This window comes from Acomys russatus, chromosome 4 (assembly GCF_903995435.1).
Source record: "Acomys russatus chromosome 4, mAcoRus1.1, whole genome shotgun sequence".
Classification (NCBI taxonomy): Eukaryota; Metazoa; Chordata; class Mammalia; order Rodentia; family Muridae; genus Acomys; species Acomys russatus.
The window spans coordinates 6,108,971-6,123,190 of record NC_067140.1 but is presented as its reverse complement, the minus strand read 5'-3'; the positions used below and the strand labels follow the sequence as shown (position 1 = coordinate 6,123,190).

At 53.2% G+C, this 14,220-nt stretch overlaps 1 protein-coding gene across 3 annotated transcripts in view; it reads right to left on the bottom strand.

Annotated features, from left to right (window-relative positions):
• The window catches only part of Dlgap4 (DLG associated protein 4), a 103,965-nt gene that overhangs the window by 57,166 nt on the left and 32,579 nt on the right, over positions 1 to 14,220 (bottom strand). For all 3 annotated transcript variants that reach the window (XM_051143649.1, XM_051143648.1, XM_051143650.1), the window contains exons 2-4: positions 5,345 to 6,415; positions 1,924 to 2,168; positions 454 to 568 (exon numbers count right to left, since the gene is read on the bottom strand). In XM_051143649.1, the coding sequence (XP_050999606.1) occupies positions 454 to 568; positions 1,924 to 2,168; positions 5,345 to 6,340 (1,356 nt within the window). In that variant the 5' untranslated portion in view covers positions 6,341 to 6,415. The remainder of the gene's footprint in view (positions 1 to 453; positions 569 to 1,923; positions 2,169 to 5,344; positions 6,416 to 14,220) is intronic.

The following is a 14,220-nucleotide window of genomic DNA, read 5'->3' as shown; positions in this document are numbered from 1 at the left end:
GGGCAGGCAGGGAGGGAGGGAGAGACAGAGACAGAGACAGAAAGAGACAGACAGACAAGAGGAGCAGACACAGGAAGACAGGAGAGAGCAAGTGAGATGGTCAGACAAGGCAATGACACGCCTACCAAAACACCTACTGAGCCTCTGCCTGGCTGGGTACTGGGCTAGGGGACAGGAAGCTACCGGGAACAATACAGTGTGTAAGGAGACCCCTAGTCTCAAGAGGCAGAATGCCATAGAGATCAGTAAACTAATATAACTCCAGGGAGTGACACATTAGGCAGGGTCTGGGAACATTGTGGAGAATTACTGTATGAAGGGTGACAAGGGAAGGCCTCTCTGAGGATGCAACAGTTCGAGCCAGGCCCGAGATACGGAGGCAGCAGCTGAGCGCAGAGCTCTACACGGAGGACACCAATGCATTGAGCCCCTGGACCTCCTAGTCACCCTTACCTGGCTGATACAGCTGGAGTCATTGAGGCTGTCACTGATGGGGTTATAATCCTCCTCCCAGCTGGGGCACTTGGAAGGTAGCAGCATGTCCACTGAGTCCAAGCGGTCTAGACTCCTGGGAGGGAGAGGGGAGACAGGGCTCAGCCCATCCATTGTAGCACGGGGAACTGAGGCCAGGAGGAAGAAGACTGACCAAGATTACTCAGTGGCAGAGGGAAAAAGGAAGCCCTGCCAGCCTGGGTGGTGGCTCCAAACAAAGGGAGAACTCCCACCTTTGGAAGACCCAATAAAATCTGTGGCAGGGGGTAGTGGCACATGTCTTCAATCCCAGCATTTGGGAGGCAGAAAGGCAGAGCCATGTGAATTTGAGGCCAGCCTGGTCTACAAGGTGAGTCTCAAACAGCCAAGGCTACACAGAGAATCCCAGTCAAAAAAAAAAAAAAAAAAAAAAAAAAAATAGTATGGCAAGCAACTCTTACTGGTCATGTCCACTGTGGCCTCAAGGTGGCAGCATGTGCTTGCATTTGCCTGTTTTAAACTGGAGGCCATGCAGCCTAGTCCAAGTCTACAAAATGAAAATCTGAGGCCATTCCAGAGACTAGGCAGACGTGGGTGGAGGCCCAAAGCCTTGGTATTTACCTAAAAATGCCCAAAGGGCCTTGGGGCCACTGTGATGTCCGGATAAGGGCTTGCAGCTTGCCTGGCAGACCCAGTGTGTCAGTCTTTCCCCTGAACGCCTACCCCCAGCGTTACTCTACATAGCACGTTGTGTTGGTCAGTTTAGGCTCCAGACATGGGGCTTGGACCAGCCTCCAGCTTTCTGCAGAGGGTGCCTGGCAAGTCGCCACCTCGTGCTCCCATCTCATGGTCCTCACTTAGGGAATGGGGAGGACACACTACTGGGCTGGGGGAAGGATTTCAGGATGCGGATGTAAGTGTCCCAAGGCAGTCACAGTAGCCAGCAGGGCCAAGGTCAACAGACAGCAACCATCACTGTAGCTGACCCCTCTCACCAAGGCTTGGCTCTAGCCATGAAGGGTAGAGTACCCCTGGGGCAACTTCCCTATGGGAGTGCAAATGGCTCCTATGGCAGAATTTTACCTGAGCCAGTCACCCCAGGACTCGCCATGGGCAGGGCTTAACTGTAGGTGGGTTGTTAGCAGGCAGGGCCAGGCTAAGCGTGAGGAAACCCTTACAAGAAGGTGTTCACCTGGGCCCGGCTGAGAAACAGGATCCATCTGCAGGGCCGGGTTCTCCCTAGGGTGGCCAAAGGGGAAGAAGGCCATGCTCCCAAGAGATCGGCTTCAAGTTCTGAGGCCTTCCTGAGGGAAACAATGCCAGGCTGGGGCTCCCATTATGTTAAGGTGATGGCTCTTGTAGGGTTCGCTTACGGACAATACTCCCAAGGGGCACGGGATGTACAAAGGGGCAGGGCTGGGGTTCTAGACCCCTGGAAGGGCTGCGGCTCACCTGCGGGGGTTGCTCTGCTCTCCTAGGGACTGCTGCGTGGCCCTCAGGTAGCTCTGTCGCCGTGCTGCAGTCTTGGGTGAAGGCTTGGGGCTACCGCCGCCAGACTCATCACTGTCTTCATCGCCCATGGCCTTGATGTAGCTGCCACTGCGCATGCGCCGGCATGGGATGGGCCCCTCCACGGCGCTGTCCACCTCTCGAGGAGACAGCAGCGCAGTGCTCCACTCTCCACCTCCGCCGGGCACCTGGGGTATCCAGAGACGAGCTCAGCTGGGATGTAGCAGTCAGCCTGGCTTCCAGACCATCGCTCAAGAGAAGGAGTTTTCACAGACCCATTTTCACTTTGGCAACCTGGGCCTCTCTGCTGCCTTTCCTGTCCTTGATTACCCAGCATCAGGAAGGCCTGGACCAGGAGGACTATCTGGGTTCTAGATGCTGCCACAGCTTTAGTCTATTTCAGCTCACATTTTGGGGATTTTGGAAATTTTTCTTAATTTACTTTTATGTTTTATGCATTGTTTTATTTATTTATTTGCCTTCATGTATCTGTGTCAGGGTGTCGGATCCCCTGGAACTGGAGTCACAGACAGTTATGAGCTGCCATGTGGGTGCTGGGAATTGAACCTGGGTCCTCTGGAAAAGCAGCCAGTGCTCTTAACTGCTGAGCCATCCCGCCACATTTCAGGACTTCAAGCCAGGTTTCTCCCAGCAAAGCTGCTCCCGCTTCTGTGATCACAACGGCCTCACTACAGCTTACTGGGCACTCCTTGTGTCCCATTTCTTCATCACTTATGACGCTCCAGGGGACGAACTATGAGCCCATGGCAAGAATGCCAGACCCAAAGGAAGTAAGTCACCCCCAGAGAGTGACCCCAAGATCTGAATCAAAAGCCTGGCTCTACAAAGGCCACTGGAGGTCCCTGGATGGGATCAGAGACCCCTACACATCAACATGAGTGTCAAGTCCCAGAGTCAATTAACATTCTTTGTTCTAGATGGGGAAACTGAGGAAGAGAGAACAGGGTGCTCGCCTGCTAGCCATATGCTAAACTGGAAAATGGCTTGGTTTCCGGTGAGCCTCAGACCAGGGCTGTGATAGAGGGAAGTGAGGTTCACAGCTTAGAGGCCATCTCTGGTCACCTTACCCTAAGTGGCTTTCAGGGGACTCCGCTGCCCTCCTGTGGCCGTCACTGTCGGCGGCTCTGGGGTAGGGCGAGCAGGACACACTCCACACTCTCGGATCCCTGGACTCACACTGTGGGGCACATCCTCAGGTCTACACGCTTCAGAAGCTGGAGCCTCGTCCTCTATCCACATCTCAACACACCCCGAACAGGCACCTGCCTGGCCTGGTCGCTTGTGTTCCTCAGCAGACACTCCCGGTATATCTCACACCTTTTCACACACCAGTGACCTCATAATAACCCCCACCCCCAGTGTGCAGACAGAGATGATTCACATCACACACTCAAACCGGCAGCCGCTGCACGTGGACACACACATTATGTCTTTTTTTATATAAGATTTATTTATTTTATTTATTGAATATGAGTGCTTTATCTGCAGAAGAGGGTATCAGATTACATTATAGATGGTTGTGAGCCATCATGTGGTTGCTGAGAATTGAACTCAGGACCTCTGGAAGAGCAGGAGGCGCTCTTAACCACTGAGCCATCTCTCCAGCCTGACACATTATGTCTTAAGACTGCACACACACACACACACACACACACACACACACACACACACACACACACACACACACACACACACCCCACATGGAAGCTGCTCTCCTCCCAGAGAATGCCAGGTCCACAGCTTTCTTCACACAGCAAGCCCTTCATCAAGGATTCAAGTGCACAGTCCCTGCTCTGCAGGACTGGATGGTACCACACCCTTCCTGTACCTTTGATATCAGCGGCTACCTCCTGCCGAGGACCCACTTCCCAAACTCAGCCTTCCTTCAAACCCCTGCCCACCTAGCCAGCTGGACACCTGTGAATTCTCCCTCCCCATCACCAGCTGGTCCATCCCCCATTCACACTATCCCCGGGAGGGGGGGATGGGGCCTTGAGCATTCCTGCTCAGAACTTGTGGCCAACCCACCTGCTCACTCTGTCATCCAGTAGGCAGCACAAGCCCCCAGGAACCGCCCCCCTCCGCAAAGCCCTCTCCTGGTGTCTCGGAAGCATTTCCTACATCAGATCCAAGCACAGCATGTGGAGAGGGTGCAGGTCTAAACTAAGGAAGCAGACTGACAGCCACCAAACCCCTAAATATATTTAAAAGGGTGCCTAGATTTCAATTTCCTGTCACTGCAAAAACACATCCCTCCCCCAGAGTCTCACTGTCTCTGGAGTTTTATATAGAATGACAAGAACTTGGGCCTTGTCACGCCTTGGAGTTCATCTTTTCATAATGCATTTGATGTGACTTCTTCATGCCAGCCAGGTCTGTGCTTGCACACCCTGGGGACAAAGTGCTCAATACTCATAAGAGCAGCCCTTTCCACATGTGAACTGTTGCTGTCGCTTCTGCCACTGGGTTCTGTCTACACTGGGTCGTGCAGAACCCTGCCCCATCTCACTGTGCAACAGCAATGTTGAAGCCAAACCTTCTGTGACTTCCTCAGTGCAAACCTCATGTGAAAAGAGAAAGGCTCCTCCTGGCCCTGCACGCCCCAATGTGTTAGGTCTGTAGGTTGGTGGCCCTAGGCTTCCTCTGCCCTCCCACATTGATGACCCCCCACCCCCATCTGTTCCTGGTCCTCAGGGAGTGTCAAACTTATTTCTAGCTGTGATGACTTCATTACCCATGTGTCCATCTACCCTTCCCGAGCACTTCCTCCCTGCCAGACCCTGTCCTGGGAGGTGGGGGACATATGGCTGCATCAGATGTGGCCTGTGTCCTTGAGAATCCAGTCTCATGGGAGTGGCAGGAAGCTGGCCATTAGAATGCCATGTGTTGATCCTGTGAGGGGGGAGGGATGGCATAGCTTCCAGACCTGTCATCTAAAGGGCAGGGACATATTTCAGTCTCTTTGGGGCTGGGCTCCCGGGGGCCTAATTAATACACCTGCTGAGAACATTGTGTGTACAGGGCTCCTCTCATTAACAGGTCCCCAACCTCCGGTTCCACAGTTGAGCAAAGCAACGCTTAGCATGAAGCAATGTGAACACAGTGAATCTGTGCTCCAACTGGGACTCCAGACCACAGCCACCCTGCCCCACCCTCACCCTACCTGCCCCACCCTCACCCTACCTGCCCCACCCTCACCCTACCTCCCCCACCTCACCCTACCTGCCCCACCTCACACTACCTGCCCCACCCTCACACTGCCTGCCCCACCCTCACACTGCCTGCCCCACCCTCACCCTGCCTGCCCCACCCCTCACCCTACCTGCCCCACCCCTCACACTACCTGCAGGTAATGGTAGGCTAGACCCTGGTGGCAGGATTTGGACTTCAGCAGGCTTTTATCCAGCGTGGCTGAGGTCTTCTGGCAGACCTCATGGGCATGGCTGAGGGTCAACGTGGACCAGGAGCCACGTTTGACATAGTTGGTGTCGGTGCCCACTCCAAGGCTGGGACAGGTGGCAGGGGGAGCAGGCGGGGGTGGCGGGGCAGTCAGCTCGGTGGTAGTGTTCTTGGTGGCTTTGAGCATGTGTCCACTGATGGTATTGTAAGCGTGCATGAAGTAGCGGGGCTGTGTGCGTTCTTGCTGTCGGCCCAGAGTCATGAGCCCCGAGGCAGGGCCACTGCGGAAGGCACCACCCTCACCGTCCAAGTTGTCGTCTGAACTCCACCAGCCTGAGATATTGGAGCGGCTTCGACGTTTGGGCTCCCCAGCCTTAGCCCGATCCTTGCTTTTGGCTCTCCGGCCTTTTCCGTCCTCCAGGCCGCCTTTCTTGCTGCCATTGCCACCCACCTTGCCGGTGGTGCCCTCCATCGAGGGTGCCTTAGTGAAGAAGAGGCGCTGGACAGAGTGGACCAGGTGGCGAATGCGGCCGGGACTCTCACCCCGGGCCTTGGCCTCACCCCGGGGGAACTGGAGGGTGCTGAAGCCATCACGGTGGATGGGCAGCTGTTTCTCAAACTGGTCCAGGAGGTTGGCAGGCAGCCGGTTGATCTTAGTGGCTTGGGCATGGCTAGGGAACGGGCTTTCCTCGGGCACCTCAAAGTGGGAGTTGTAGTGGATTCTGGGAAATGTGCTGCTCGGTGGGGGCAGCTGGTTGTTGAGTGGGAAGAGCCCCTCCCCCGGCAGCGTGTTCTGCCCAGGGAAGCGGGCTTCCCGGGCAAAGGCCTCTGTGGGCGACAGCAGGTAGGGGTTGCGGTCAGGTCCGGCAAAGAGGGGCTCATGAGGTGGGTCCAGGCTGTCGGAGAGGTGGCGGGGGCGGCTGTCGCCGAGGCCTTTCATGATCCCAGCCCGTGTGGGGCAGGGGCCTTTGCCCTAGTGGGGCGCCTGGGTCACCTGTCCCAGGCAGCAGCTGTCCTGGGGAGAAAAGACAAAGAGCGATCAGCTGGTTAACAGGCCTGGACTGGATAGAGCGGGGAGCAGGATGAGGCGGGCGGAGAATGGCTTAAGACAGGGAGTCTGAGATTCCATCTTACACCCATCAGAATGGCTAAAATCAGACATTCAAGCGACACCACATGCTGGCGAGGATGTGGAGAGAGAGGAACACTCCTTCATTGCTGGTGGGAATGCAAACTAGTACAGCCACTTTGGAAATCTATCTGGTGCTATCTCAGAAAAATGGGAATAGGGCTTCCTCAAGACCCAGCTATTCCACTCCTTGGAATATACCCAGAAGATGCTCCAGCACACAACAAGAAAATTTGCTCAACCATGTTCATAGCAGCCTTATTCATAATAGCCAGAACATGGAAACAGCCTAGGTGTCCCTCAGTAGAAGAATGGATAAAGAAACTGTGGTACATTTACACTATGGAATACTACTCAGCTATTAAAAACAAGGAATTCCTGAAATTTGTGGACAAATGGATTGAACTAGAAATGATCATAATGAGTGAGTTAACCCAGAAGCAGAGAGACTCAAATGGTATATATTCACTTATAACTGGACACTAACCCAAGAGGCAGGTCCCATGAAAGTCTTCACCTACCAGGAAAGTGGTATAGAGGTGAGAACATCCTATTGAGACTCTAGGTGAGAAAAATATAGGGGATAGGGAAGTAGGTGGATCCAGAGGGTCCTAGAAACCTACAAGAGGAGCATTATGATGGGTGGATCTGAGCCCAGGGGTTCTGCTTGATCAAAGGCACCAACCAAGGACAAAACGTGCAGTCATCATCAAACCCCTACCTAGATCTAGGCAAGGGACAGAACATTCTCCACAGTTAAGTGGAGACTGGGGACTGACTTTCACAGGATCTCTGGTGCCCCATATTTGGCCATGTCCCTTTGTTAGGGAGGCCCAATGGCACTCAGAGGAAGGATAGTGGACTACCAAGAAGAGACTTGATACCCTAGCACCATATTCAGGGGGAGGAGGTCCCCCTCAGTCACAGTCATAGGGAAGGGGGATTGGGGTGAAAGTGGGAGGGAGGGAGGAATGGGAGGATGCATGGGATGGGATAGAAAATGAGATGTAATATGAATTATTTTATTTTTCAATAAAAATGTGTTAAAAAAAAGAAAAAAAAGGAATTTGATGAATAAGATAAAAAAGTCTTTATTTCATTAATGTTCAGTTAAAGCTCACAAATTTGGAAGACACTCATTAGAATCAGATGTAGAATAAAAAACTAAAAAAAAAAAAAAAAAGACAGGGAGTCTGCCCACGGGGCCAAGGACGACAGCAGAAGTTAAAGTCTGTGCCCTCTGCTCACAGTCCTTTGCATGGCCTCTGGTGCGCATGCGCCAGCCCTGGACAGGGGTTGGACAGCAGGGCTGAGCTTCTCTGAGCACATGGTCAAAACTATGATGGTCCCCAGCCAAGCATTAAACAAAGGACACGCTCCTCTCATGGCTGAACTGACAGGTTCATGGAGACCTGGAAAGCCACATCCTGACCACGAGTTCTTGGGGTCCTCCTCCTTCCACAGTGGAATGCAGGCAGGGAGCCGCTTGCTTCTATGCTCTTCCTGTCCCGACTGTGCCACTGTGAGGTGCCACACATGCACACCCATCCAAAGCTCTGTCCACCCCACCCCCAACAGCCACTCCTCAGGGCCTACCAGTGGTTTCTAGGGAGTACTCCACAAGGCCTTGGAAGCATCTAGGCAGAAATCTCAGAGTCCCTGGTACCCAGGGTCCCGAGTATCCTCAGTGCTCTGGTAGACATGTCCGTCTTAGACCTTTTCCAGGGCCAGAGAGACTTCCAAAGAGCAGGGCTAGTCCGGGCCTACCTTACCTGTGGCCAAAGACAGTGCTGTCCAAATGTACTTTAGCAGAAGGGTCTTCATGCCCCTGTAAGTGACGATGACGTCTGTGCTGGGTGCTGGGGCCACTGACATTAGAGAGGCCAACAAGCCCACAGGCCCATCCTTGCCGTCTGGGATGACACAGTGGTAGCCAGGGGCAGAGTAATCAGGCTCAAGAGAGGCCCAGGCCTAGAATGAGGCGGGCAGGACCAAGCCTCACCAGAGAGTGGCCAATGGATGGAGTCACTATGACTCACTTTGCCCATCTGTAAAATGGGGCAGTTGGACTCGCAGATTCCCAGGACCATCATGAAAACGCCCGTCTGTGACTTAGGCACACCCTGTGCCATTTCTGGGCCTCTTCCTGGTTGTGTCATGGAGGGAGGTCAGGCAGGTTTCTAGGCCCCATGAGTCCTGCTCAGAGAAGCCTCCAGGCTTGATCTGGCCTGTACTTGGCAGTGCCTGAAGCCACGTATGGCAGGGTCCTGAGCACACCTGAGTCCTTTGCTGACACGTGAGGTTAGGGATCTGAGACGAAGAGAGGAACATGGCCCATCTGGGTGGCAGGCCCCGATCCCAAAGTTGTTGTCTGACAGTGACAACAGAGCCATCAGAGTCCGTGGGAACAGAGGTCACTGCGATGTCACGTTTTGAACCAGGGAGGGCAACCTTTAGAGGTCAGAATGCCAGACCGTAGCCCAGGCTGGCCTCAGACTCACTCTCCTCCCATCCCAGGCTCTTCAGGGCTCGGACTACAAGCGCCGCCCACCACCACGCCCGGCTCCTCACTGCGGCTCGGACTTGCATTTCCCTCATATCGAATGATGCTGAGCATCTTGCCATGGTGACTCTAGGCCATTCCTATTTTTTCTTTGGAGAAACGTCTACTGAAATCTTATACCCAGAAGAGGGTATAAGATTCCCTGGAACTGGAGCTACCAATGGTTGTGAGCCACTGGGCAGGTGCTAGGGATTGAACCCAGGTCCTCTTTTAGAGTAGACAGTGTTTTATTGCTGTTTTTGTTGTTATGTAAAACTGAGTTTCTCTGTGTAGCTCTGGCCTCAGACTCACAGAGACCCACCTGCTTCCACCTCCTAAGAGCGGGGATTAAAGGTGTGAGCCATCTGCCAGGCTGTAGCCAGTGCTCTTGACCACTGTGCTATCTCACCAGTTAATTCCCCTCCCCTGGGTTTTGATAGGGTTTCCCCCTTCCCAGTTGGCTATGCCCGGTTAGCACTGGTCTTCACCTATCAGCACTGTGTCTCAGAGGGCAGGCCAGGTTCTCCCCTCCCAAGCAGAGGAAAGAGAAGCCCTCTCATCCTGGGCTCCTGAGTGCTGGGACAACCAGCACACACACCACACCACGCCACACCTGGCTTTTCACTGGCCATGGTGTGTTGTGGTGGCCTCAGATCCTTTCACACTGAAGGCTCTGGCTCTAGCTGCCAAGAACACCAGCTGCTGACAGTTCACAGCCAAGTTCCCGCTACAAACTGCCCTAAGTCAGGCAGAAATCCTTGCAGGGCTCCACTCCGACCCCAAGGGCCGTCTGCATAGGACAACTGCTTGCCACTACCAAGCCCTTGTCCCTGTCTCAGACACCCAGGACCCCTACAGGGTCCTTGCTCACAGCTCCCTGTGGGATCAGCAGAACCACTGCTGACCATCCTACAGACACCCTAGAAAACCTCAGCACGCACACCCACACCACTGGGCCCAAGGCCCTGACATATGCTCAGTGTGTCTCTGAGGAGTGCCACCTCACTATGGGGCTCTGGGTGTGGACTAGATAGGCTCCCTGAGCCTGTTTCCACTTCAGTCATGTCAAAATGAAGCTTCCTTTGTGAGGTTATGACGAGGGCTAGCAGTGTTGTCTTCTCCGCCTCCCTTTACTGTGTTCATGGGGACAGGCCAAGCCCTGTAGGCTAGAATGCTGCCCACTACGGTAGAGTGTTAGTGTACAGCTGGAATTGGAGTCAAATCCTGTGTCTGCTTTCACTTGCCGTGACCTCAAACTAGTTTCCTGTCTAAGATAACAGGGGATTTGAGCAAGTACGGCCTGAGTGTCTGCGCTCAGTGAGCCTCTCAGGGTTCCGGGTTTGCTGTATGCCAGTCCCTCAGCAGCCCAGCACCCAGGGGTGGCCAAGCTTCACTGTACAGAGTTTTAAAATAGGCACTCAAGGCCTTGCAGGGGAGGCGGCGGGCTGCCGTGTATGTACTGCCTTTCTCAATGAGCTATACTTAGGCCCATCCTCTGCTCATAATTGCCTCTCATTAATATAAGCCTCATTGCCTTCACGGAAACTCAGAGGAGGGAGATGCTGGTGCCTTGGGGAGCCCTCTGGGCTCTGTGGTGCGTCTTGGCTTCAGCCACCACCCGCTGCCAGACGGGCCTTCCCTATACTGCCATACCTCACCTTGGAGCCCATGAGGATGGGAGAGCGAAGTAGGGAAGAGGCTGGGGACATAGTCCAGCCTGAGTCCTCAAGAAGAAAAGCTTAGCCGAGTAGATACATCATTGTCCTAGTCCACAGTGTTCTGTAGACCCCATCCTCTCTGCTCAGCCCAGACTTTCTTGTGACAAACCACACCCACACTGGCCTTGAACCTCCAAAACCTCTAAGCATCTTTAGCTATGCCCTACTCTGCCCTCCTGCCTTCTCTTCCCTCACCACTTTTTTGTTGTTGTTGTTGTTGTTTTGTGTTTTTGTTTTTTTGAGACAGGGTTTCTCTGTGTAGCCTTGGCTGTTCTGGATTCCCTTTGTAAACCAGGCTGGCCTGGAACTCAACAGTAATCCACCTGCCTCCGCCTCTCCAGTGCTGGGATTAAAGGGGTGTGCCACCATGCCCAGCTCACTCACCATCTCTTTTATAAAGGATGTATCTGCAATTCTTAGAAGAGCTGCCTCTAAGGTCGCACTAAAACAGAGAGAGGCTTAAGAAGGGGACGGATGATCCTACTCAGTGCCGAGCCCTGACGATAAGGCAGAGACAGAGCCGTCCAAAGGACAGTAGGCTGTGACTTGAGTGATCGAAGGCCAAACAGCCAAACACTGGACACATTCACAGTGGGCCACGGAGCACACAGTCCCTGGCTAGCTCTCCAAAGGGACAATGTGTTGAAGGGAAGATGGGTTCTTTAGGGCCACCAGGGCTTTGACGCTGTCGGAGTGGAGGGATCTCTGGATGCCATTCTTCCTTCTTTTCTGCTGCGTGCCCCGCCCACTCTGAGACCAGGAACTGGATGAATTTCACCTCTCTACACCGCATGCTCCGTCACTGCTGACACCCTAGTGCACACCTATACCTGGCATTTCGACACATCGGTCCTCTACCCAGTGTGCCCCTCAAAGTCCAGACTCACCTGACTGCTTCCTCAGTATCTTGCTCTGCTTGCCTGACAGACCCCCTTCTCCTTCATCTGCTCCTCCCACCAGCTCACGCCCCAAACCAGGATGTGCTGTTCTCCACTTGCTCCAGTGGGCTCAACAGCAAACGTTTCCTGAACAGCTGTGTCTTCACCATGTCCCCAGGTCCCGCCTCTCTACCTCCACAGCCCTGCCTGTGTCAGTTCCCACTGTTTCACACACAAGCAGACCACCACCAACAAAACCCACCACCAACAAAACCCACCACCAACAAAACAGCTAATTTTTATTGGTTATTTATTTTATGTGTCTGGGTGTTTTGCCTCATGTATGTCTGCACATCGTGTGCATGTGTGGTTCCTGTGGAGGCCAGACAAGGGCATAGGATTCCCTGGAACTAGAGTTACAGACACTTGTGAACTTCTATATGGGTGCCGGGAATTGAACCTGGGTCCTCTGGAAGAGCAGCCAGTGCTCTTAATTGCTGAGCCATATCTCCACTTTTTTTTTTTTTTTTTTTTTTAATGTGAATTGCTGTTTTGCCTTCATGTATGTCTCTGAGGGTGTCAGGTCTTGGAGTTACAGACAGTTGTGAGCTGCCATGTGGTTGCTGGGAATTGAACCTGGTTCCTCTGAAAGCGCAGTCAGTGCTCTTAACCGTTGAGCCACCTCTCCAGCCCCTCCACTTTTTTTTTTTTTTTAAAGCCAGGGTTTCCTCTATGCAGTCCAGGCTGACACTGTACTCATAGCCGTCTTATGTCAGCCACTTTAGTGCTGGACTGAGAGGCATGAGCTGCCCAGCCATGCTTCAGATTCCTTCTAAGACTCCCTTGGGACCCGGACAGGATGCCAATCTTTCTCTAACCTTTGGCCTCATTCCTGCCTTCACCAAGGGGTCTTCATTATGGTAATTTGATTTCCTCCCCCTTGCTCTGCCTGGCCCTGTCTGAAATGCTCTATCAGCTACAGAATCTTCTTCTTCTTCTTCTTCTTCTTTTTTTTTTAAGATTTATTTGTTTATTATTATGTATACAATGCTCTGACTGCCTGTACACCTGCAGGCCAGAGGAGGGTATCAGATCACATTATAGATGGTTGTGAGCCACCATGTGGTTGCTGGAAACTGAACTTATGACCTCTGGAAGAGCAGTCAGTGTTTTTAACCGCTGAGCCATCTCTCCAGCCCCCTCTTCTTCTTTTTTTAAAAAAGATTTATTTATTTATTTATTACATATACAGTGCTCTGCCTGCACATACACCCACAGGCCAGAAGAGGGCACCAGATCTCATTATAGATGGCTGTAAGCCACCATGTGGTTGCTGTGAATTGAACTCAGGACCTCTGGAAGAGCAGCCAGTGCTCTTAACCACTGAGCTATCTCTCCAGCCCCCTTTTTTTCTTTTTGGTTTGTTTTTTTGGTTTTTGAGACAGGGTTTCTCTGTGTAGCCTTGGCTGTCCTGGACTCACTTTGTAGACCAGGCTGGCCTCGAACTCACAGAGTTCTGCCTGCCTCTGCCTCCCGAGTGCTGGGATTAAAGGCGTGCGCCACCATGTCCGGCGAGGATCTTCTTGACTTCCTTTAGGCCCAGCTCATCAAGCTACTTCCACATCCACAGGCCACCTCTAGCCACAGCCCTGGAGCTCCTCTCCGCTGTGCTACCAGATACACTGTTCCTATCCTGCAACGCCAAGCATCACTGTCCTGTCTGAGCTACTAGCCCTCTGCCTAGAGCCTGGGGACAGCAGGTAAGAGGGTGTGGGGTGAAGGAGTGGCAGGAAGTCTTGGGAGACCATGAACTAGAACAGGAAGCCAGGCCAGGCCTGGGTGGAGAGCGCCTGCTGTCTACTGAACACTATGCAATGGGTGTTCCTCAGTCGCTGACACACCACTTTTCTGGTCAAACATACTGGTGTGACCCCCATGTCCTAATCACATTCTCCTGGGGGTCATCAGGATATTGTGGCAGTGGCTCCATCTGGCTTCTCAGACCAGAATGGGAAAGGCAGGGTGGCATCTGCTTCACCTTCTCCGGCAAGTCTGGCTAGCCGCTGTGAGCCCCGAGTCACTCAGGGAAGAAGTGAGATCTGCCAAGGTGACACGATGCAGCTCTCTGAGGGACCAAGGCAAGAGCTGGGCTGCAAGGCTGCTCCTGATCCCCAGAATATGGGGGCCAACTCTGAAGTGGCTTGCCACACACAGACACTTACATTTGAGAAAGGAACACAGCTCTAGTGGCTGAAGTCCCAAGCTGGGCGCATGACAGTCAAGTGTGGTTCTGTACCTGGATTTGCTATTGGGGCCCCCAAAAATGGGATTCCCAAGCTCCAACTCCCCTCTGACAGCTACGTGATCCCAACCAGTGCCAGGTCCCACTTGTTTCCTGCCGAGTTTGTGTCCGTAGCAACTGTCTGAAAAGCGTGACATTCAATCGGCCAGTTGTTTGGTGGTCAGGGCTGTGGGCTACTGGGATGTGTGGCTCACACTGTCTCCACACCAGGCCCTGGCCTCTCTGAGGCAGTCAGTCACAGAGGGACTTCC